Source organism: Benincasa hispida, chromosome 3 (genome assembly GCF_027475165.1).
Source record: "Benincasa hispida cultivar pf3 chromosome 3, pf3_genome.v1.1, whole genome shotgun sequence".
Lineage (NCBI taxonomy): Eukaryota > Viridiplantae > Streptophyta > Magnoliopsida > Cucurbitales > Cucurbitaceae > Benincasa > Benincasa hispida.
Genome location: NC_143480.1, coordinates 62869138 through 62891253, shown reverse-complemented (window position 1 = coordinate 62891253; position 22116 = coordinate 62869138). Strand labels below are relative to the sequence as shown.

At 41.3% G+C, this 22116-nt stretch overlaps 1 protein-coding gene across 1 annotated transcript; it reads left to right on the top strand.

Annotated features, from left to right (window-relative positions):
• Positions 1-18676: 18676 nt before the first annotated feature.
• LOC150037452 (uncharacterized) lies at positions 18677-19327 on the top strand. The gene is made up of 2 exons (XM_090312009.1): positions 18677-18907; positions 18992-19327. Exons 1-2 carry the CDS (start codon positions 18677-18679, stop codon positions 19325-19327), a joined length of 567 nt encoding a protein of 188 aa, XP_090168135.1.
• Positions 19328-22116: the final 2789 nt, after the last annotated feature.

Below are 22116 nucleotides of genomic sequence, written 5' to 3'. Positions count from 1 at the left end.
TCCATCGGATATAACCAGTTATGAGTATGATGACCCTTCACAGATACTCGTAAGTACAGCTGGGCCAATATACCGTTTTGCCCTTATAGTTACATCTCACTCTTTAAGTACCACTGATTCCTCTAATGAACAATACAACATAGTCCAACTATGTGTGAACACCTCTCGGGCCAAGAGAAGGTGTGTGGTGCCACATCGTTCAAGCCCTGGAATCAACCCTTAAGGGAGTTATCTATCTACCTGCCCCTGCTTCGACGAATGAGTGAATTCCATCTTGTGTAGCTGAGTTCCCAACTCCCAAATCAGACGAATCCCCAAATTGATAGGTTTGAGTCAGCAACCTGGTCACTCGCATCCATGCAAATCAAAGGACTACCCTCAATGGCAAGAGTTTCCAACTCACTCATAATTGAGGTCATGTTACCTATAGTCATCCTAGTAAAGTGAAGTCTCTGCCATGAACGGTGGTATATAACGAGATGTTAACACTTCGTGGTCTGGTCTTATACAAACTCTTTGTTTAGGACGCCCCCGCTCACATCTCCCCTACACGAATGATCAAGATCAGACCATCTATGACAAATCACAACACTTGTGACCACGTAGCGTTACTAGGATAAGGTTTCCCTCCTATATCCATATACTACAGACCATTTTGGTTATCACTTAACACATAATCCACTTGTATGTCACCACATACATGCTTAAGTTATATCCAGATAACCAGGGATTTTAGGTTTATTGGTTTGTGGTACAGCAAATAAAACAACACAACTGAACAAAATCAAGAAGTGAAGTAAAATATCATATATTGTACATCACAAGCGTTCATACAAACAGTTTACAAACTACAGGACACGAGATTTTAGGGCATCAACCCCAACAATATCTCCTGGTCTAGTAACTCCAGCTTTTCCTTAAATCGTTTCTAAGCCATGTCTGCCCAAGTTGTTGCTCTGATACCAATTTGATAGGAAACTGATCCTTTAAAGTGTATTCATTGATTAAGTGTGATGACACGATCGTATAACATAATAGCTAAACGATGGACATGTACTTTACTAGATGATGAATGTCGATCAACAACTACACGATCGCTTAATCTTGCTACACGATCGCTTACAAACACTAAACGATTGTTTACATTCACTACACGATCGCTCACAATCTCTACACGATCGCTTACACACACTATGTGATCGCTTACCGCAACTACACGATCGCTTAGTAGATGAAGTAGGCGATGAATGGTACCTCGACTATTTCTACACGACAGACTAACCCGAACTCCCACCCTCGAGAGCTCACTTCCCTCACTCAAGATATTCAGTTCTTCAATGCCCTCTCTTTCCATTTCTTTCTTCTTTTAAATCAAAACTTCCCCCAACAGAATTGAAAGTCGTTTAACTATAGTCCCCAACCTCCTTAATCGACTCAACTATCGATGTCATATCAAATTTCCCATTAACTACGGTTCCCAATAGTGCCATGGTACATTCTAGCATCTTGGTCTGGGTGACTCTAGGCCTAAGGATCACCGTGGACTGCTGGAGGTTCACAAGTGTCACGTGGCACCATCATGGCCAACCAAAGGACACGTGACGATGGACCCACAACCAAGGTGGCGTCAATAGAATAAAAAAAATGGATTAAGGGAGAGTAATCAGGAAGTAGTAGACATGACCTTGCAACACCCCTAAATAATAGGGGAAGTTGCCTTGTCATGGGAGAAGTGGTCGAAAGGAACTCGAGATGGACCTGGCTACAAACAGATTACTCTAATCGAGGTTATGAGACAATAACACCAAGAAGGGCAACTTCCCTATATATTAAGGGGTGTTTGCAAGGGGTCATGTCTACTACTTCCTGATTACTCTCCCTTAATCCATTTTTTTTATTCTATTGACGCCACCTTGGTTGTGGGTCCATCGTCACGTGTCCTTTGGTTGGCCATGATGGGCCACGTGACACTTGTGAACCTCCAGCAGTCCACGGTGATCCTTAGGTCCTATAGTCACCCCAGACAAATGCTAGAATGTACAATGGCCCAATTGGGAACCGTAGTAATGGGAAAATTGATATGGACATCGGATAGTTGAGACGATTAAGGAGGTTGGGGACTATAGTTAAACGACTTTCAATCTGTTGGGGAAGTTTTGATTTAAAAGAGAAAGAAAATGTAAAGAGAGGGCGATTGAAGAACTGAATACTTTAGTGAGGGAAGTGAGCTCTCATGTGTAGGAGTTCGGGTTAGATTGATCGTGTAGAAGCAACAGAGGAGTACTGCTCATCGTCTACTTCATCTACTAGGCGATCGTGTAGAAGGGTTTCGGCGATCGTGTAGTAGTTATAAGCGATTGTGTAGTAATTGTAAGCGATCGTGTAGTAAGTGTAAGAAATCGTGTAGAAGATAGAGCAATAGTGTAGTAAGTATAAGCGATCGTGTAGTTGTTGCCTGTCTGTCATCGTTTAGCAAAGTATATGTAAATCGTTTAGCTGTTTTGATATACGACCGAGTAATCACACTTTATCAATAAATACATTTTAAACGATCAGTTTCCTATCAAATTGGTATCAGAGCAACAATTTGGGCAAGCATGGCTAAAAAATGATTTGAAGAAAAGTTGGAGTATACAAACTAGGAGATATTGTTTGGGGTTGATGCCCTAAAACTCGTGTCTTGTAGTTTGTAAACAGTTTGTACGAATGCTTGTGATGTATAATATATGATATTTTACTTCACTTCTTGATTTTGCTCAGTTGAATGTTTATTTGCTTTACCACAAACCAATAAACCTAAAATCCCTGGTTATCTTTATGTAGCTTAAGCATATATGTGGTGACATACAAGTGGATCATGTCTTAAAGGATAACAAAAATGGTCTGTAGTATATGGATATAGGAGGGAAACTTATCCTAGTAACGCTACGAGTGTGAAGTGATGTGATTTGTCATAGAGTGGTCTGATCTTGATCATTCGTGTATGGGAGATGTGCGCGGGGTGCTTCCAGGTAAAGAGTTTTTTATAAACCATTTAACGAAGTGTTAACATCCTCGTTATATACCACCGTCATGGCAGAGACTTCATCTTACTAGGATGACTATAGTAGCCCAATTTGACCTCAATCCTGAGTGAGTTGGGAACTCCTGCCATTGAGGGTGATCCTTTGATTTTTATGGGTGCGAGTGGCTAGGTCGCCGATTCAAACCTAACATTTTGGAGATTCGTCTGATTTGGGAGTTGGGAACTCAGCTACACAAGATGGAATTCACTCCTTCCCCGAGGCAGGGGTAAGTAGATAGATAACTCCCTTAAGGGCTGATTTCAGGGCTTGAACAATGTGGCACCACACACCTTCTCTTGGCCCGAGAGGTGTTCACACATAGTTGGACTATGTTGTATTGTTCATTAGAGGAATCATTGGTACTTAAAGAGTGAGATGTAACTACAGGGGCAAAATGGTAATTTGTCCCAGCTGTACTTACGAGTATCTATGAAGGGTCATCGTACTCATAATTGGTTATATCCGATGGATACAGAAATATATTTGTGGTAAGAAGAGTTCAGCTGTTGGTCTTTAGTGGAATACCTGACATATAATGGATGGTAGATCTCGTGGCTAAAGAGTTTAGTCAGCTATTCACGGACCGTTGGAGCTTCAAGTCACAGGTCCATTAGGTCCCCTGGGTAGCTTGGATAAAGTTGAGAACCAGTGTTTGGGTTAATTTGAAATGTTCAAATTGACAAGATGGAGTTCGATTATATATGATGTAATTGGACTGGATGACTAAATGTATGAGATACATTATTTTGGAGGAAATTAGATATAAATATGATTTATATCAAGTAGGGGAGAAATTACTATAGCAGATATGTGATATCAAACTATAGGTTAAGAATATAATTATATTCATTATATAATTGAATAGGCAGTTGTGAGATAATTGGCCGAGAATTTCTCCTAAATCGTGCGAAAGTGAGAAAATTAAATTCGGTTATTGTAACTGAAGAATAAAATGAAATTTGGTTTCATTTTGTGAGAGACGCAGAAATTTTCTCACGGTGTGAAAACGTCATGATCGCTTAATGTTGAGAGCATATATAATAGTGCCCATTGCCTAAACGATCGCACACCCGCACATTAAACGATCGCACGCGATTTCTAAACGATCAATCACCTTCTCTAAACGATAGCTTAGTGCGCCGAGCTGATTTAAACGATCACTTACTATTTACTAGACGATCGCTTAGTAAAACCTACACGATCGTGTACCTTTTCCTAAACGACAAGCACCTGACTATACGATAGTCATCTACTATCTCCCAACTTTGGCACTTTCGATTAGGGAACATCAATCTTAATAGGATTGAGAGATTGGTGAAGAATGACCTTTTAAGTGAGTTAGAAGAAAATTCTTTACCGGTGTGTGAATCTTGCCTTGAGGGTAAGATGACCAAAAGACCTTTTACTGGAAAAGGTTATCGAGCCAAAGAGCCTCTTGAGTTAGTACATTCTGATCTTTATGGACCTGTGAATGTGCGAGCCCGAGGTGGCTATGAGTATTTTATCAGTTTTACTGATGATTACTCTAGGTATGAGTATGTTTATTTTATGCAACAGAAGTCTGAATCCTTTGAAAAGTTCAAAGAGTTCAAGGCTGAAGTTGAAATGCATTAGATAGACGGATTAAAACACTTCGTTCAGATCGAGGTGGATATTTTTTGGATTCAGCATTCCAGGACTATTTGATAGAACATGGAATCGTTTCCCAACTCTCAGCACCGGGTACACCTCAGCAGTATGGTATACCGGAGAGGAGAAATAGAACCTTGTTGGAAATGGTTCGTTCGATGATGAGTTACGCTTATTTACCGGACTCGTTTTGGGGTTTTGCAGTGGAGATTGTGGTATACATACTCAATTGTGTTCCCTCCAAGAGTGTTATGAGAACACCTCTGGAGTTGTGGAACGGGCGTAAAACTAGTTTACATCACTTTCGCATTTGTGGTGAGGCAAATCCCAAGAAGTTGGAACCACGGTCGAGGTTATGCCTCTTCCAAAGGTACACAAGGGGGTTATTTTTATGATCCATTGGAAAATAGGGTATTTGTTTCTACGAACGCTGCTTTCTTGGAGTAAGATCATATTAAGGAGCACAGTCCACAAAGTAAAGTCGTGTTGCGTGAGCTTTCCAATGAAACTACTGAAACTTCAACAAGAGTTGTTGAAGAGCCTGCTTCATCAGCAAGAGTTGTTAATGTAGTTCATCTAGTTGGTCGGTTCCACCTCAAGAGTTGAGGGAACTTCAACGCAGTGGGAGGGTTGCGAACCCGCCCGTTTTCTATCTGGGTTTCACGAAAATCCTTGCTATGGTAGTAGATGGCGACATTGAGGATCCATTGTCTTATCAGAAGGCAATGGAGAATGTTGACTAGGATGAATGGGTCAAGGCCATGGATCTCGAGATGGATTCGATGTACTTCAACTCAGTATCGGATCTTGTAGATCAATCTGACGGGGTAAAATCTATAGGTTGTAAATGGATCTACAAGCGCAAATGGGGTGCTGATGGGAAAGTGGAAACTTTCAAGGCTCGACTTGTGGCAAAGGGTTATACCTAGGTAGAGGGAGTCAACTATGAGGAGACCTGTTGCCATGTTAAAGTCGATTCGCATCCTCCTGTCCATTGCAGCTTATTATAAATATGAGATCTGAAAAATGGACGTCAAGATGGCCTTTCTGAATGACAATCTTGAGGAGACCGTTTACATGGTGCAACCCGAGGGATTCATAGCCTAAGGTCAAAAGCAAAAGGTTTGCAAGCTGAATCGGTCCATTTATGGGCTGAAACAGGTCTAGATCTTGGAACATACGATTTGATACCGCGATCAAGTCACATGGCTTTGACCAAAACGTTAATGAACCTTGTCTCTACAAGAAGATCATCAACGCTTCAGTAGTATTCTTAGTGTTGTATGTATACGATATACTACTCATTGGGAATGATGTATGTCTACTGACTACAGTTAAGAACTGGCTAGCGATCCAATTCCAAATGAAAGATTTGGGAAAGGCTCAGTTTTTTCTGGGTATATAGATCTTTCGGGATCGTAAGAACAAAGTGCTAGCACTGTCTCAGGCATCATACATTGACAAGATGTTACTCGAGTACTCGATGCAAGACTCCAAGAGGGGCCTACTACCATTCAGACATGGAGTTACATTTGTCTAAGGAAATGTGTCCTAAGACGCCTCAAGAGGTTGAGTGAGACGAGTCCCATATGTGTCTGTCGTTGGCAGTTTGATATACGCGATGCTCAGTACTCGACCAGACATCTACTACGTTGTGGACATAGTCAGTAGGTATCAATTTAACCCAGGCCAGGGTCACTGGACAACAGTGAAGAACATTCTCAAGTATCTTTAGAGAATGAGGGAGTACATGCTCGTGTATGGATCTAGGGCCTTGGTAGGGAAAACCACCCACTAGCCTTGAGAATCGACCACTTCTCCTATGACAAGGCAACTTCCCCTATTACTCAAGGGAGTTGCATGGTCATGTCTACTACTTCTTGATTACTCTCCCCCACTCCATTTTTTTTATTCTATTGCCGCCACCTTGGTTGTGGGTCCATCATCACGTGTCCTTCTTTGGTTGGCCATGATGGTGCCATGTGACACTTGTGAACCTCCAGTAGTCCACGGTGATCCTTAGGCCTAGAGTCACCTAGACCAAGATGCTAGAGTGGACCATGGCATTATCGACGTGTGTGCTTGGCCTATGCCATCGGACCCCCGTGCGTTGGTCGTGCACGCGCGCGCCTCCTTCGCATTCCACCTGTGCGCGCGCTCATATGTTGGCCCCTTGTGGCCTGCACGCGTCGAACCCATCGTCGGTTGATGCCTGCATGGTTGAGCGCCTGGGTGGCATGTGGGGCCCTTGGTGTCGCCAGAATGTCTCTGCTCCACAACGTCTTCGTAGGTGCACACTCGCTTGTTCGTTCATTCCTCTTGGTCGAGGTCTAGGCCCACCTGACTCTCTACTTGCCTACTCTCAGGTGGGTCGTGTCACACGTTAGCTTGGCCTTTGTCAAGGCATTGTCTCGGTCCGCATGGTTCTGAAATCCTCGGTCAGTCTACCCGTTACGACATGTCTAGTCACACTCGAACCTTCATAGGTGTTCATATTGAGTTTTAGGGGTCTGAGAAACCTCGCCCGGCTGAGCTTCAACATCTTTATTGGAGGTTGCTTCCCACATCTTGTCTTATTTTAGCAAAAAGAAGAAAGGTAATTGAGTTAAGCAAATAATTGAAACATTTATTGGTTCTACCTCGCTCAACCTAACCCTTACTGGTGAGTTATTCTCAGGCACAACATGGCATCGCCCATTTGATGCCTTGTTTCTAGAGCCTGTTGCATAGCTCCTCAGCCTCCCTGACAATTTCAGAAAAGGGCCACTCGTGGGTCCATTTGTGCCCAGATTGCCCCATCCAGACAATCTTCAGAATGGTGATCAAAATTGCACAGTGAGCACTTGTTGATATCAAATTGACTTGAACACATGCTAAAATCATTGTCATCACTATCACTGTTGATCTGAATGACAATCTCTGGTATCAAGTTTTAAGCTGAATCTTGACCCACCAACTGCTTTAGCACAGGGACATTGATGACAACGATCCTAGAATGTGTTCAAGCCAGTTGGACATCAACGAGTGATCACTATGCAATGTTGATCACCATCCTGAAGATTTTTTGGATGTGGCAATCTGGGGTGGACCCACGATGTCTCATTTTCTAAAATCGACTGGGAGGTTGATAAGTTATGCAATAGGCTCCAAAAACAAGACATCAACAGTTGGGGACTGCAGTTAATGGGAAATTTGACATGACATCGATAGTTGAGTCGGTTAAGGATGTTGGGGACCACAGTTAAACGACTTTCAATTCTGTTAGGGGAAGTTCTGATTTAAAAGAAGAAAGAAACAGAAAGAGAGGGCATTGAAGAACTGAATATCTTGAGTGAGGGAAGTGAGCTCTCGAGGGTAGGAGTTCGGGTTAGTCTGTCATGTAGAAACAACCGAGGAGTACCATTCATCGCCTACTTTATCTACTAAATGATTGTGTAGAAGAGCCTCAGCGATCGTGTAGTTGCGGTAGGCGATCGCATAGTGTTTATAAGCGATCGTGTAGAGATTGTAAGCGATCATGTAGTGAATGTAAACGATCGTTTAGTGTTTGTAAGCGATCGTGTAGCAAGATTAAGCGATCGTGTAGTTGTTGATCGACATTCATCGTCTAGTAAAGTACGTGTCCATCGTTTAGCTGTTATGTTATACGATTGTGTCATCACACTTAATCAATGAATACAATTTAAAAGATCAATTTCCTATCAAATTGGTATCAGAGCAATAACCTGGGCAGGCATGGCTAAAAAACGATTTGAGGAAAAGCTGGAGTTATTAGACCAGGAGATATTGTTAGGGTTGATGCCCTAAAGTCTCGTGTCCTGTAGTTTATAAACAGTTTGTATGAACGCTTATGATGTATAATATATGATATTTTACTTCACTTCTTGATTTTGCTCAGTTGTGTTGTTTTATTTGCTTTATCACAAACCAATAAACCTAAAATCCCTGGCTATCTGGATGTAATTTAAGCATGTATGTGGTAACATACAAGTGGATCATGTGTTAAGTGATAACCAAAATGGTTTGTAGTATATGGATATAGGAGGGAAACCTTATCCTGGTAACGTTATGGATGCGGCCCGCTTTGTGGAATGGTCATAAGTGTTGTTATTTGTCACAGATGGTCTGATCTTGATCATTCGTGTAGGGGATATGCGAGCGGGGCGTCCTAAACAAAGAATTTGTATAAGACCAGACCACGAAGTGTGAACATCTTGTTATATAACACCGTTCATGACAGAGACTTCACTTCACTAGGATGACCATAGGTAACATGACCTCAATTCTGAGTGAGTTGGGAACACTTGCCATTGAGGGCGGTCCTTTGATTTTCATGGGTGCGAGTGGCTAGGTCGCCGACTCAAACCTACCACTTTGGGGCTTCGTCTGATTTGGGAGCTGAGAACTCAGCTACACAAGATGGAATTCACTCCTTCCCGGAAGTAGGGGCAAGTAGATAGATAGCTCCCTTAAGGGCTGATTCCAGGGCTTAAACGATGTGGCGCCACACACCTTCTCTTGGCTCGAGAGGTGTTCACACATAGTTTGACTATGTTGTATTGTTCATTAGAGGAATCTGTTGAAATACGTTGAATTAGCCCTAAGGGCATTTTTGTAATTTATACTATTTTTGCTAAATTAGGGTTTCACCTCATCTTATTTATATCTGAGGTTGGGATCTATTGTATGTATGTCATTAAAATAATAAGGCCTTTTCTATCGTGGTTTTCTTCCCTGAATTAGGGTTTTCCACGTAAACTTCTTGTGTCGTTTCTTTCTTTTCTATTTCAATATGGTATCAGAGCAAGGTGATGAAACCCTAGCCCCAATAGAAGAAACTCAGTCATCAAATTTGATAAGTGAAGGTACACTGGCAGACACGACTAATGTGGTTGTGATTCAAGCAGCATTTGATCGGTATCTCCGAACCATCATCCCAGGCGGCGCAGCCGAACAGCTCCAGCCGGCGTGCCGATCAGCTCCCAGACGCAGCAGACATAGCCGTTCCAGCCGAACATCATCGATGAAAGTCCCTCGACTTCGCATGCGATCGGTTCTTCCACTTCGCACACGCTCGATACTTCGACTTCGCACACGATCGGCCCTTCGACTTCGCATTGGATCGGATTTACTCCAGGCGGTCGTGGGTTTGCTCCAGCTACCGGGTCGGGTCAGATCGCGCGCGTTTTCTTCAACCCAACAGTCGATCGTCGAGCTCTCTGTCCGTTACCCACCGTTGCAACTGTCTGGGAGCAATGCCGATCACGGACTGCCGTATTTTGCACCGGTGGACTTCCGGAAGTAGCCTCTTCATAGTACCATAGTGGACAACCTCTTCCTCATGTGTACCCAGTTCAACCTCAGTTTCAAATGGGTGATTCCATTGAAGAAAATCCCATGACCTATGGACAGAAACATTCCAGATATGAATCTCATGGGGAACTCCAACAACAATTCGTTAGTCTCCAATAATAGATGGCCGCCCTTGGAGCCAGATTGAATGACCATGATTCTTCCCCGATGTATTCAGCAAATTCGGTATCAATGTTTTCTACTCTTCCTACTACTAATCTTTTATCTGGGACTATAGAAAATTTTGCAGGAATGATCACGGGAGAAAAGCTGAATGGACAAAATTACTTTTCTTGGTCCCAAACAATTAAAATGGTTCTTGAGGGACGCCATAAGCTTGGATATTTGACTGGAGAGATACCATGACCGAATCCTGGGGATCCTCAAGAGTGTGTCTGGAAGGTAGAGGATTCTTTGCTCCGCTCGATGTTGATCAGTAGCATGGAACCGCAAATTGGGAAACCTTTACTCTATTCAACCACTACCCGAGATATTTGGGATACAGTCCGACGGTTATATTCGAGGCATCATAACGCATGCCGCCTGTATACTCTACATAAACAGGTTCATGAATGCAAACAAGGGAGCATGGATGTAACGTCATACTTCAGCAAGATGTCGTTGTTATGGCAAGAAATGGATCTATGTCGGGAGATCATCTGGAACTGCCCGCAAGATGGAATTCAATACTCAAAGATAGAAGAGGTTGAGCGTGTGTATGATTTTTTTGCAAGGTTGCACCCCAAATTTGATACAGTTCGGAGTCGAATACTAGGGCAGAAACCAATATCGTCTCTCATGGAGGTCTGTTCAGAGGTTAGATTGGAAGAAGATAGATCAAGTGCAATGAATGGGCCGGGTGTTACCACTGTAGAGTCAGCTGCCTTTGGGGTGAAATCCGCTGGATCTGATGGTGACAAGCAGAATAGTAAAACACCCCCAGTGTGTGAGCATTGCAAAAAATAGTGGCACACGAAGGATCAGTGCTGGAAATTGCATGGTCGCCCTCCGAATGACAAGTCAAAATCTGGTCGTGCTCTAGTGAGGGAATCAATTGAGGGGGCCGCACAACCTCAGACACAACCTCCAGTGACCAACCCTGATGATTCAGGTACCATAGGGATCGAAATAGTTGCTCAATCAGGTAACCCTCAATCGTTTAGTTTCCTTGTTAAAGGGAATGAGTTATGGATTCTAGATTCAGGAGCGACCGATCACTCGACCGACTCATCCGACCGATTTCTCTCATACTATCCAAGCGTTGGAAATGAGAGGATTCGAATTGCGGATGAGTTATTCGCTCCTGTTACTGGAAAAGCCAGACTGTCACCATTTCAGGGATTAACTCTACAAAATGTCCTACATGTGCCCAAAATTTCTTACAACTTGTTATCAATAAGTAAAATTACAAAAAATTTGAACTGTAAAGTTGTCTTCTCACTAGATGCTACTTTGTTTCAGGACTTGAGCTCGAGGAATACGATTGGCATTGCCCGATATGACAGAGGCCTCTATTTCCTTTCTGAAGATGCTTCATCTTGGAGCTTGTTTATGATTAGTCTTTTATCTTCTTTTACTATGTCTGAAACAAATTATTTATCGTGGCATTTTCATCTTGGACATCTGAGTTTTCAATATATGCGATATTTGTTTCCTCATTTATTCCATAATGTGAATGTTTCTTCATTATCTTGTGATGTCTGTATACGTGCTAAACAACCTCGTGTGTCTTTTGTTTCTCAGCCCTATAAACCTACCCAGCCTTTCCACCTTGTCCACAGTGATGTTTTGGGTCTCTCAAACATCTCTACCCTGTCTGGTAAACGGTGGTTTGTAACTTTCATCGATGACCATACCTGACGTACATGGGTATATCTCCTTGCTGATAAGTCCGAGGTTCTACCTACCTTCAAACAGTTCTATACCATTATATTAACACAGTTCAACACAAAGATTGTCATTCTTCGGAGTGACAATGGTCGTGAGTTTGTCAATCACACCCTACAGGAATTCCTACCGTCAAAAGGGGTCAGCCATCAGAACTCGTGTGCGTATACTCCACAACAAAACGGGGTGGTTGAACGGAAAAATCGCCATCTTATTGAAGTTGCTCGTTCCTTGATGATTCCAACGTCTCTCCCTTCGTACCTGTGGGGAGATGCGGTTCTTACCGCAGCTCATCTCATTAATAGAATGCCTTCACGAGTTCTAAAGTTTCAAACCCCTCTTGAGTGCTTCAAAGAGTCCTATCAGTCTACTCGTCTTATTCTTGAGGTTCCTCTTCGTGTGTTTGGGTGTACAACTTTTGTTCATACTCATGGTCCACACCGGACTAAGTTTGCTCCACGAGCTACAAAATGTGTGTTTGTCGGGTATCCCCTTCATCAGCGAGGCTATAAATGCTTTCACCCATCTTCCAGAAAATATTTTGTCACTATGAAAATAAACGTTCTTTCCCGTTAGTCATCTTCAGGGGGAGACCACGAATGAAGAGACTAATAGTTCCACATGTTCCGTACCTATTAGTTTCAATCTTGAGCCTAGTCCTAATATTCCTGAACTTGAGCCTAGTCCGAATATTCCTTGGACCCAGTCTACCTAGTCTTGAACCTAATTCTGCTCTTGTTGTTCCCATGTCTGTCCTTCGTTCTAGACAAGTGCCCTGGATAACATACTATAGGAAGAATCTCAGAAAGGAAATTCAGGAAACCTTTGGTGTTCCATCGGAAAGTGTCCAAGCGTCGGAACCAGCTCAGGTTCAAGATCCTGTTGTTTTAGAGGAGATTCTTGAAGAGAAATCTGAGAACATAGAAAATGATGAGACGAGCTCAGAGAAGGTTGAAATTTCAGGAGGTAATGAGGTGCTAAAAGATCCTCAAGAAGATGCAGAATTGTCTCAGAAGTCTGATACTGAAGAGAGACAGGCGAAAACTAACAATTATGATACCATTATGGATATGCCAATTGCTCTGAGAAAGGGAACCAGGTCATGTACAAAGTACCCTTTGCATAGTTTTCTGACCTATAGTAACTTATCTCCTGGTTTTAAGGCTTTCACTACTCAACTGGATACTCTAGCAATACCTACCAGTGTACATGCGGCCATGGAAGTTCCCGAGTGGAAAGCAGCAGTAATGGAGGAAATGAGAGCTCTCGAGGTAAATAAGACTTGGGAGTTAGTAGCTCTCCCTAGAGGTCATAGAACAGTTGGTTACAAATGAGTGTTCATAGTGAAGTATAAGTCTGACGGAACGCTCGAGAGATATAAGGCCAGGTTAGTTGCTAAAGGGTTCACTCAGACGTATGGGATTGATTATTCAGAAATTTTTTCCCCAGTGGCTAAGTTAAACACGATTCGTGTTCTTCTGTCTATCGCCGTAAATAAAGATTGACCCCTACATCAACTAGATGTAAAAAATGCCTTCCTAAATGGTGAGTTAGAAGAGGAAGTTTACATGAGTCCACCTCTAGGTTTCGAAGCTAAGTTTGGGAATCATGTTTGCAAACTCAGGAAGTCCTTATATATGGGTTGAAGCAGTCCCCTAGGGCATGGTTTGACAGGTTCACCGTATTTGTTAAGTCCCAAGGGTTTGTTCAGGGGCATTCTGATCATACCTTGTTTACCAAAAAATCACCCTTAGGGAAGATTGTTGTGTTGGTGGTGTATGTTGATGACATCATCTTATCAGGAGATGTCACAGTAGAAATTGCTAAGCTGAAACAGAGGATGGCAGATGAATTTGAAATCAAGGATCTTGGTAGTTTGAGGTATTTTCTCGGGATGGAAGTGGCAAGATCAAAAGCAGGAATATCTGTATCTCAACAGAAATACACTCTGAACTTGTTGAAGGAAACAGAAATGACTGGATGCAAACCCATTGACACTCTTATTGAGGTTAATAGCAAACTGAAAAACATTTCGGAAGGAGTTCTTGTGAATAAGGAGAGGTATCAACGCTTGGTAAGAAAACTTATTTACTTATCTCATACTAGGCCTGACATCTCCTATGCTGTGAGTGTGGTAAGTCAGTTCATGCAGAATCCATATGAGGAGCACGTGGAAGCTGTGACTCGAATTTTGAGATACCTGAAGTCCACCACGGGGAAGGGTTTAGTGTTCAGAAACATGACACACGGAGCATTGAGGCATATACTGACTCAGATTGGGCCGTATCTGTGACTGATAGAAAGTCAACCTCAGGGTACTATACCTTTGTGTGGGAAAATTTGGTAACTTGGCGGAGTAAAATATAGGGTGTAGTGGCCAGAAGTAGTGCTGAGGTAGAGTATAGAGCTATGAGTCTGGGAGTGTGTGAAGAAATCTAGTAGCAGAAAGTTTTATCTGATCTTCACGAGAGTAGTCCGAGGCCCATGAAGCTGTATTGTGATAATAAGGCTGTCATCAGTATTGCAAATAATCCCGTGTAACATGATAGAACCAAACATGTGGAAATTGACAGGCACTTTATTAAAGAGAAGTTAGACCGCGGAGCTATCTGTATTCCCTATGTACCTTCAGTCCAACAGGTTGCAGATGTTCTTATGAAAGGGTTATCGAGACAGACGTTTGAAGCTTGTATTAGCAAGTTGGGTCTTGTCGATATCTACGTCCCAACTTGAGGGGTAGTGTTGAAATACGTTGAATTAGCCTTAAGGGCATTTTTGTAATTTATACTATATTTGCTAAATTAGGGTTTCACCTCATTCTATTTATATCTGAGGTTGGGGTCTATTGTATGTATGACATTAAAATAATAAGGCCTTTTCTATCGTGGTTTTTCTTCCCTGAATTAGGGTTTTCCACGTAAGCTCCTTGTGTCGTTTCTTTTTTTTTTTTTTCTATTTCAATAGAATCAGTGGTACTTAGGGAGTGAGATGTAACTACAGGGGCAAAACGGTAAATTGGCCTTGCCTAGCTGTACTTACGAGCATCTGTGAAGGGTCATCGTACTCATGATTGGGTATATCCGATGGACATAGAAATATATTTGTGATAAGAAGAGTTCAACTGTTGGTCTTTAGTTGAATGGCTGGCAGCTAACGGATGGTGGATTTCGTGGCTAAAGAGTTTAGTCAGCTATTCACGTACCGTTGGAGCTTCGAGCCAAAGGTCCATAAGGTCCCCTTGGTGACTTGGATAAAGTTGAGAATTAGTTTCTGGGTTAGTTTGAAATCTTCAAATTGACAAGAGGAAGTTCGATTATATATGATATAATTGACTAAATGTATGAGATACATTATTTTGGATAAAATTAGATATAAATATGATCTATATCAAGTAGAGGAGAAATTACTATAGTAGATATGTGATATCAAACTATAGGTTAAGAATATAATATGATTATATTCATTATTTAATTGAATAGGTAGTTATGAGATAATTGGCCGAGAATTTCTCCTAAATCGTGCGAAAGTGGAAAAATTGAATCTGGTTCTTGTAACTGAAGAATAAAATGAAAATCGGTTTCATTTCGTGTGAGACGCAGAAATTTGCTCACGATGTGAAAATGTCCCGATTGCTTAACGTTGAGAGCCTATACGATAGCGTCCATCGCCTGAACGATCGCACACTCGCGCACTGAACGATCGCTCACCTTCTCTAAACGATCGCTTAGCACGCCGAGCTGATTTAAACGATCGCTTACTATTTACTAGATGATCGCTTAGTAAAATCTACACGATCGTGTACTTTTTCCTAACTGACAAGCACTCGATTATACGATAGTCATCTATTATCTCTAACTTCCTTGTTCGTTCTATGATTGTCCTTTCCTCCTTCCTCTACCAATTCCATCAAAGTCCACTCTTTGGATTCTCACTCCGAGAATATCGAGGGTTTTGAGTGGTGGTGTCATCCCCGGTTGTTGTTTGTTCGTGTGCTACCGTTCGTGTAGATGATCGTGGTGTCGCTATTCATATCAGAAGGATTAGAGAATTGTTTATAGTTGGAAATCACAGAAACGACAAAATACGGAGTGGTTTTGGGATCAGGAACCGCGATGCGAGATAAGGGGGTATGCAAGAATGTGGAAATGAGAATAGGAGAATGGAAGGTGAATGATAGCTTCTTGCTGTTAGAGCTAGGACAAGCATGATTTTAGGGATGCAGTGTTTACACTTTTTGGGAAAAACAGAGGTCGTTTGGTGGAATCTAATAATGAAATTTGCTCATGAGGGCCGAAAAGTTACTTTGCAGGGGGATCCAAGTCTGACGAAAGCAAGAATCTGTCTGAAATGTATGGTGAAGACTTGGGAAGCTGAAGATCAAGGATTTTTGGTTGAATGTAGAATGATGAGCGGAGGTGAATTTGTGGCAGAGTAATATGGAAGTGAGGAAACCGACACAATACCAGAATCTCTATCAACCCTATTAACTAAGTTTAAGGATATATTTGAATGGCCAGAGGATCTGCCCCTCGTCGAAGTATAGAGCACCATATCCACTTGAAGGAAGGAACCAGTCCATAAATGTTCGTCCATACAGATATGCGTATCATCAGAAGGCTGAGATGGAGAAATTGGTCGAAGAAATGTTGGATTTGGGCATCATTAGATCCAACACCAGTTCTTACTCGAGCCCTGTTCTACTGGTTAGAAAGAAGGATGGAGGGTGGAGATTTTGTGTGGATTACCATGCTCTCAACACTACCACCATTCCAGAAAAACTTTCGATTCCAGTGGTGGAAGAACTTTTCGATGAGTTAAATGGAGCTGCTCTATTCTCTAAGCTGGACTTGAGGTCAGGCTACCATCAAATAAGGATGAATTCACGGGATGTTGAGAAGACTGCCTTCTGGACACATGAAGGGCATTATGAATTCCTGATAATGTCTTTCGGTTTAACCAATGCACCTTCCACATTTCAAGCACTGATGAATACCATATTTAGGCCTTACTTACGCCATTTTGTGTTAGTATTCTTTGATGATATACTAGTGCATAGTAGAAACCTAGAGGAGCATTTGCAGCATCTAGAGGTGGTACTATCAATGTTAAGGGAGCATGAGCTTTATGCTAATAAGAATAAATACCAATTTGCAAAAGACAGAGTGGAATATTTGGGGCATACCATTTCAAAGCAAGGAGTAGAGGTCGATCAGAAGAAGGTGCAGGCAGTGTTGGAGTGGCCAGTACCTAAGACAATGAAGGAGGTGCAGGGGTTCTTGGGATTATTTGGCTATTACTGGAGATTCGTACAAAATTATGGCAATATAGCGGCTTCATTGACACAGATTTTAAAAGGAGGGACTTTTCAGTGGACAGAGGAAGCTCAATACACTTTTGAGAAGCTCAAAACTGCTATGATGACATTGCCCGTGTTGGCGTTACCTGATTTCAGCATACCCTGTAAGGTGGAGACCGATGCTTCGAGGTATGGCATAGGCACGGTGCTAGTGCAGCAGAGAAGGTCGATAGCTTTTTACAGCCATACCCTGTCAATGAGGGACCGTGTGAAACCAATATATAAGAGGGAGTTGTTAGCTATTGTCATGGCCATACAGAGATGGTGCCTTACTTGTTGGGAAGATGATTGTCATCAAAACTGATTAGAAAGCATTAAAGTTTTTACTTGAGCAGAGGATGATACAACTACAACATCAGAAATGGGTAGCTAAATTGCTTGGGTATGATTTTGAAGTAATTTATCGTCCGGGATTGGAGAATGGGGCTACAGAGGCGTTGTGCAGAGTGGATATGGAAACTCATTTGGTTCAGTTAACGGTTCCTACTTTGATCGATATGGCTGTAATTCAGAAGGAAGTAGACCAAGATGATCGGTTACAACGAATTAAAAGCCGAGTACTTTGGAAGGAGGATGGAGTACAAGATTTTTCTCTCCATCAGGGCGTGCTGAAGTACAAAGGGAGGTTAGTACTTTCAAGTGTCTTTGATACTTACTATCATGGATACATATCATGACTCTGTTTTTGGCGGTCATTCAGGATTCCCGAGGACATATAAAAGAATATCTAGGGAGCTATATTGGGAAGGAAAGAAGAGATCTGTTAAGAAATATGTGGAAGAATGTGTGGTCTGCCAGAAGAATAAATCGTTAGCATTGTCTCCAGCAGGGTTGTTAATGTCGCTCCCTATTCCTGATGTTGTATGGGCTGACATATCGATGGATTTCATTGAAGGCTTACCCAAAGCCAAAGGGTATGATGTGATTTTAGTGGTAATGGACAGATTGAGCAAGTATGCTCATTTCTTGGCCTTAAAACATCCTCTGAATGTTGGTGTTGTAGCAGATGTATTTTGTAGAGAAATAGTAAAGTTGCACGGGGTGTTGAAGTCTATTGTCTCGGACCGAGACAAGGTGTTTGTGAGTCACTTCTGGCAGGAGTTATTCTGGCTGTTGGTACCAAGCTTCATTGTAGCACAACATATCATCCTTAGTCGGATGGTCAGACAGAAGTGGTAAACCGCAACGTAGAAGTGTACTTAAGGTGTTTCTGTGGGGAGCGTCCTAAAGAATGGACTAATTGGTTGCATTGGGCGGAATACTAGTATAATACTACGTATAATGCCTCCACTGGCTTTTCTCCTTTTCAAATTGTGTATGGACGCTCTCCTCTGGTGTTAATTTATTATGGGGATGATTGCACTGCGAATGCAACATTGGACCAAAGATGCGAGATAGGGATACTCCACTACGTGTACTTAAAGAGTATTTGAGGGTGACTCAAGATAAAATGAAGAAATTTGCGGATAGGAAGCGAAGGGATATAGAATTTCAAATTGGAGAGTGGGTATGGCTGAAGTTACGTCCCTATCACCATATCTCAGTTCGGCAAAAGCGATATGTCAAATTGTCTCCCAAGTATTATGACCTATATCAAGTTATTGACAGGGTGGGATCGGTAGCTTACAAATTGGAGCTTCCATCAACAGTGTGAATCCATCCAGTTTTTCATGTTTCGCAACTAAAAAATGTGATTGGACAGCCAGAAGGGAAGTCATCTGTAGATCCTTTAGTCAATGAAAATCATATTTGGTTACCTGAACCGGAGGCTGTATTGAGCTCTCGACCTCGGTCGTCTCATCAGGGGCATGAGGTTTTGGTGAAATGGAAAGGGCTGCCAGAGCATGAAGCGACTTGGGAAGTGTTAGATGATTTTCAGAATCAATTCCCAGAATTTTACCTTGAGGACAAGGTAAAGGTGGAGGAGAGAGGTAATGATAGGCCTCCAATTGTACTGCAATATCAAAGAAGGAAGAATAGGGGTAATATGGGAAAATTGATAGTTGAGTCGGTTAAGGAGGTTGGGGACCACACTTAAACGACTTTCAATTCTATTGGGGGAAGTTCTGATTTAAAAGAAGAAAGAAACGGAAAGAGAGGGCATTGAAGAACTGAATATCTTGAGCGAAGGAAGTGAGCTCTCGAGGGTGGGAGTTCGAGTTAGTCTGTCGTGTAAAAACAACTGAGGAGTACTATTCATCGCCTAGTTCATCTACTAAGTGATTGTGTAGAAGGGCCTCAACGATCGTGTAGTTGCGGTAAGCGATCACATAATGTGTGTAAGCGATCGCGTAGTGTTAGTAAGCGATCGTGTAAAGATTGTAAACGATCGTTTAGTGTTTGTAAGCGATTGTGTAGCAAGATTAAGTGATCTTGTAGTTGTTGATCGACATTCATCGTTTAGTAAAGTACATGTTCATCGTTTAGCTGTTATGCTAGATGATCGTGTCATCACACTTAATCAATAAATACACTTTAAAAGATTAGTTTCCTATCAGTGCGCACACCGATAGCTCCAAGGCCCAATCGATCATCTTGGTCTGGGCGACTAGGCTGAAGGATTACCGTGGAAGGCTGGAGGTTCACAGGTGTCCCATGGCTGGTGAAAGAAAAACACGTTGCGACTAATCCACAAGTAAGGTGGCAGCAATAAAGTCAAAATAAAAATGGAGTAGGAGAGAGTAATTAGGAAGTAGTGGACATGACGTCAAAATAAAAATGGAGTAGGAGAGAGTAATTAGGAAGCAGTGGACATGACCATGCAAATTCCCCTAAATAATAGGGGAAGTTGCCTAGTTATTGGGGGAGTGGTCGATTCTTAAGGCTAGTGGGCAGTTTTCCCCACTAAGGCTACTCTCCACTCATTTAGCCTACCCTTCCTCCTCCTACGCTTATAAATTTTGTAGTTTGGGGGTTGTCCAAACACACAAGAGCACGTACTATTCTTTTATGCTTTTGTTCTCTCTAAGTAGAGTGGTCTTGTAAAGAGCTATTGCTACCAAGTCTTGTATAGTGTGGTTTTCAATAGTGCTTATCAGTAAAGTATTATATTTCCACCACTATCGTGTTCTCTCTTTCCTCTCTTAAAGCCATGAACCTAACAAATGCCTATATAAGTTTATATGAGCGATTAAGTGTCTCATTTGGGGAAAATTGAATCCAAATCATAAGGTTGACTATGAAACCTCCTTAGGCCGCACGGGAAAAGTTCGAAAAATTTTATATTGCGCTTCTACCTCGTGATATGATGCCACCAAACAATTATTTTCAATCATACTGTTCTTTTGAAATCTCTTTGATCAATTTCAACATTATCACAACTAGTTCCAAAGTTATTTATATTGATCACATTGAAGTAACAATTTCAAACAACATAAGTAGAACTCAACAATTAAAACCTCTTTATTTTCGTTAAAATGTTGTTTTTTTACGAGTTAAAAGGTGTTATAAGTACAAACAAAGTCTCATATTGGTTATAGAAGGAAGTGATCATAGGCGTATATAAGTGTGGACAATTATCTCCATTGATTTGAAGCCTTTTGAGTGGTACCAAATACAAATCCATGAAGGTTTATACTCAAAGTGGTCAACATCATACAATTATGGAGATATATGGAGGATCTATTTATTCCCATAAAAGCAATGAGTTTCAATTTGAGAATTGTACTTCAATGCATTATTATAGATTCAAATTAAGATGTTAGAACCTAACAAAGCACACCAATTATTAAAATAATCGTTAATATATTAATAATCCGTAAACTTGGTATCTTTTATAGAGTATATTGAGCTTGCTTTACCTCAACTAAGGTGAAAATGATACAAGTTAAGTATTTATGTTTATTGAGAATTTCATAAGTTATGCAATGTTTTTCAGGGTTCTTATGTTACATGTGATATTTCAAAGTTGCAAAGTTCTTAATTTCAAAGCATGTTTATAACCCTGAAGCTCTGAAAGTATTTATGGTTTGCAATAGTTCTTTTAACTTAAAAGTATGATTATGTTATTTTATATTTAAATGGTCACTTACTGGGCTTCCCAGCTTACGTTTTGAAAATGTTTTCCTCCTCAGGAAATGATTGAGTTCTCGGTGCCTAGCTTATAGTTGCTAGTCTGCCACACAATTGCCAGAAGATCTCCGATAGAGCAAGAAGTTCCTTTAGGTCTCAATTAAGTTTGAAATATTTTGTAACCATGTACATACTAGTTGGGGGAAAGGGTAGAATCCAAGTCTGTAATTAAGTTTGTGAACTCTTATTTGTAAATATGTATGTAAAGCTTGTGGTGTGTTAACTCCATTTTAGTTGTTATCTATGTTTCTATTGTCTCTATGGCCTAAGTTGGAATGTCTGGATATATATGTATATACATATATATACTTGCTTATCAGGTTATTCAAAAGTGAGGAGACAAGTTACAGATACTAGATGGATAGTGAGTGTTATAAGAAGGTTGACATCTATTGTCTTCACATTAGGAGGGTAGCTTGGGAGGGGGTGTGACGCATCATTTCTCTCATATTAGCTTACCCTTTTTAGTTAGTAATTGGTACTCTCTTTTGTAATCACCTTTAGGTATTTAGGGTTCTCTAATTTCATTCATCAATGAAATATTTCTATTACAAAAAAAAAAAAAAAAAAGTGTGGTGACTGCTCATTGAATGATGGAGTCAATATATGGTATGTTTGGATAACTGTCGAATCAAATCACGCATAAAGGCCTCAAGTTCATTCTTAATGCGGAAATGAATGATGGATCATTTGTTTGGGAACATGTTCTTGATATGATGGTTCATTTCAAAGTCATTAAAATGAATGGTGCTGCTG

What these genes read in the sequence shown, in the direction of transcription:
- LOC150037452 (XM_090312009.1), top strand. Translation starts at nt 18,677, where the DNA reads ATGCGAGATAGGGATACTCCACTACGTGTACTTAAAGAGTATTTGAGG. An exon ending in TTATTGACAGGGTGGGATCG is followed by an intron (nt 18,908 to 18,991) that starts GTAGCTTACAAA and finishes GTGATTGGACAG; the next exon opens with CCAGAAGGGAAGTCATCTGT.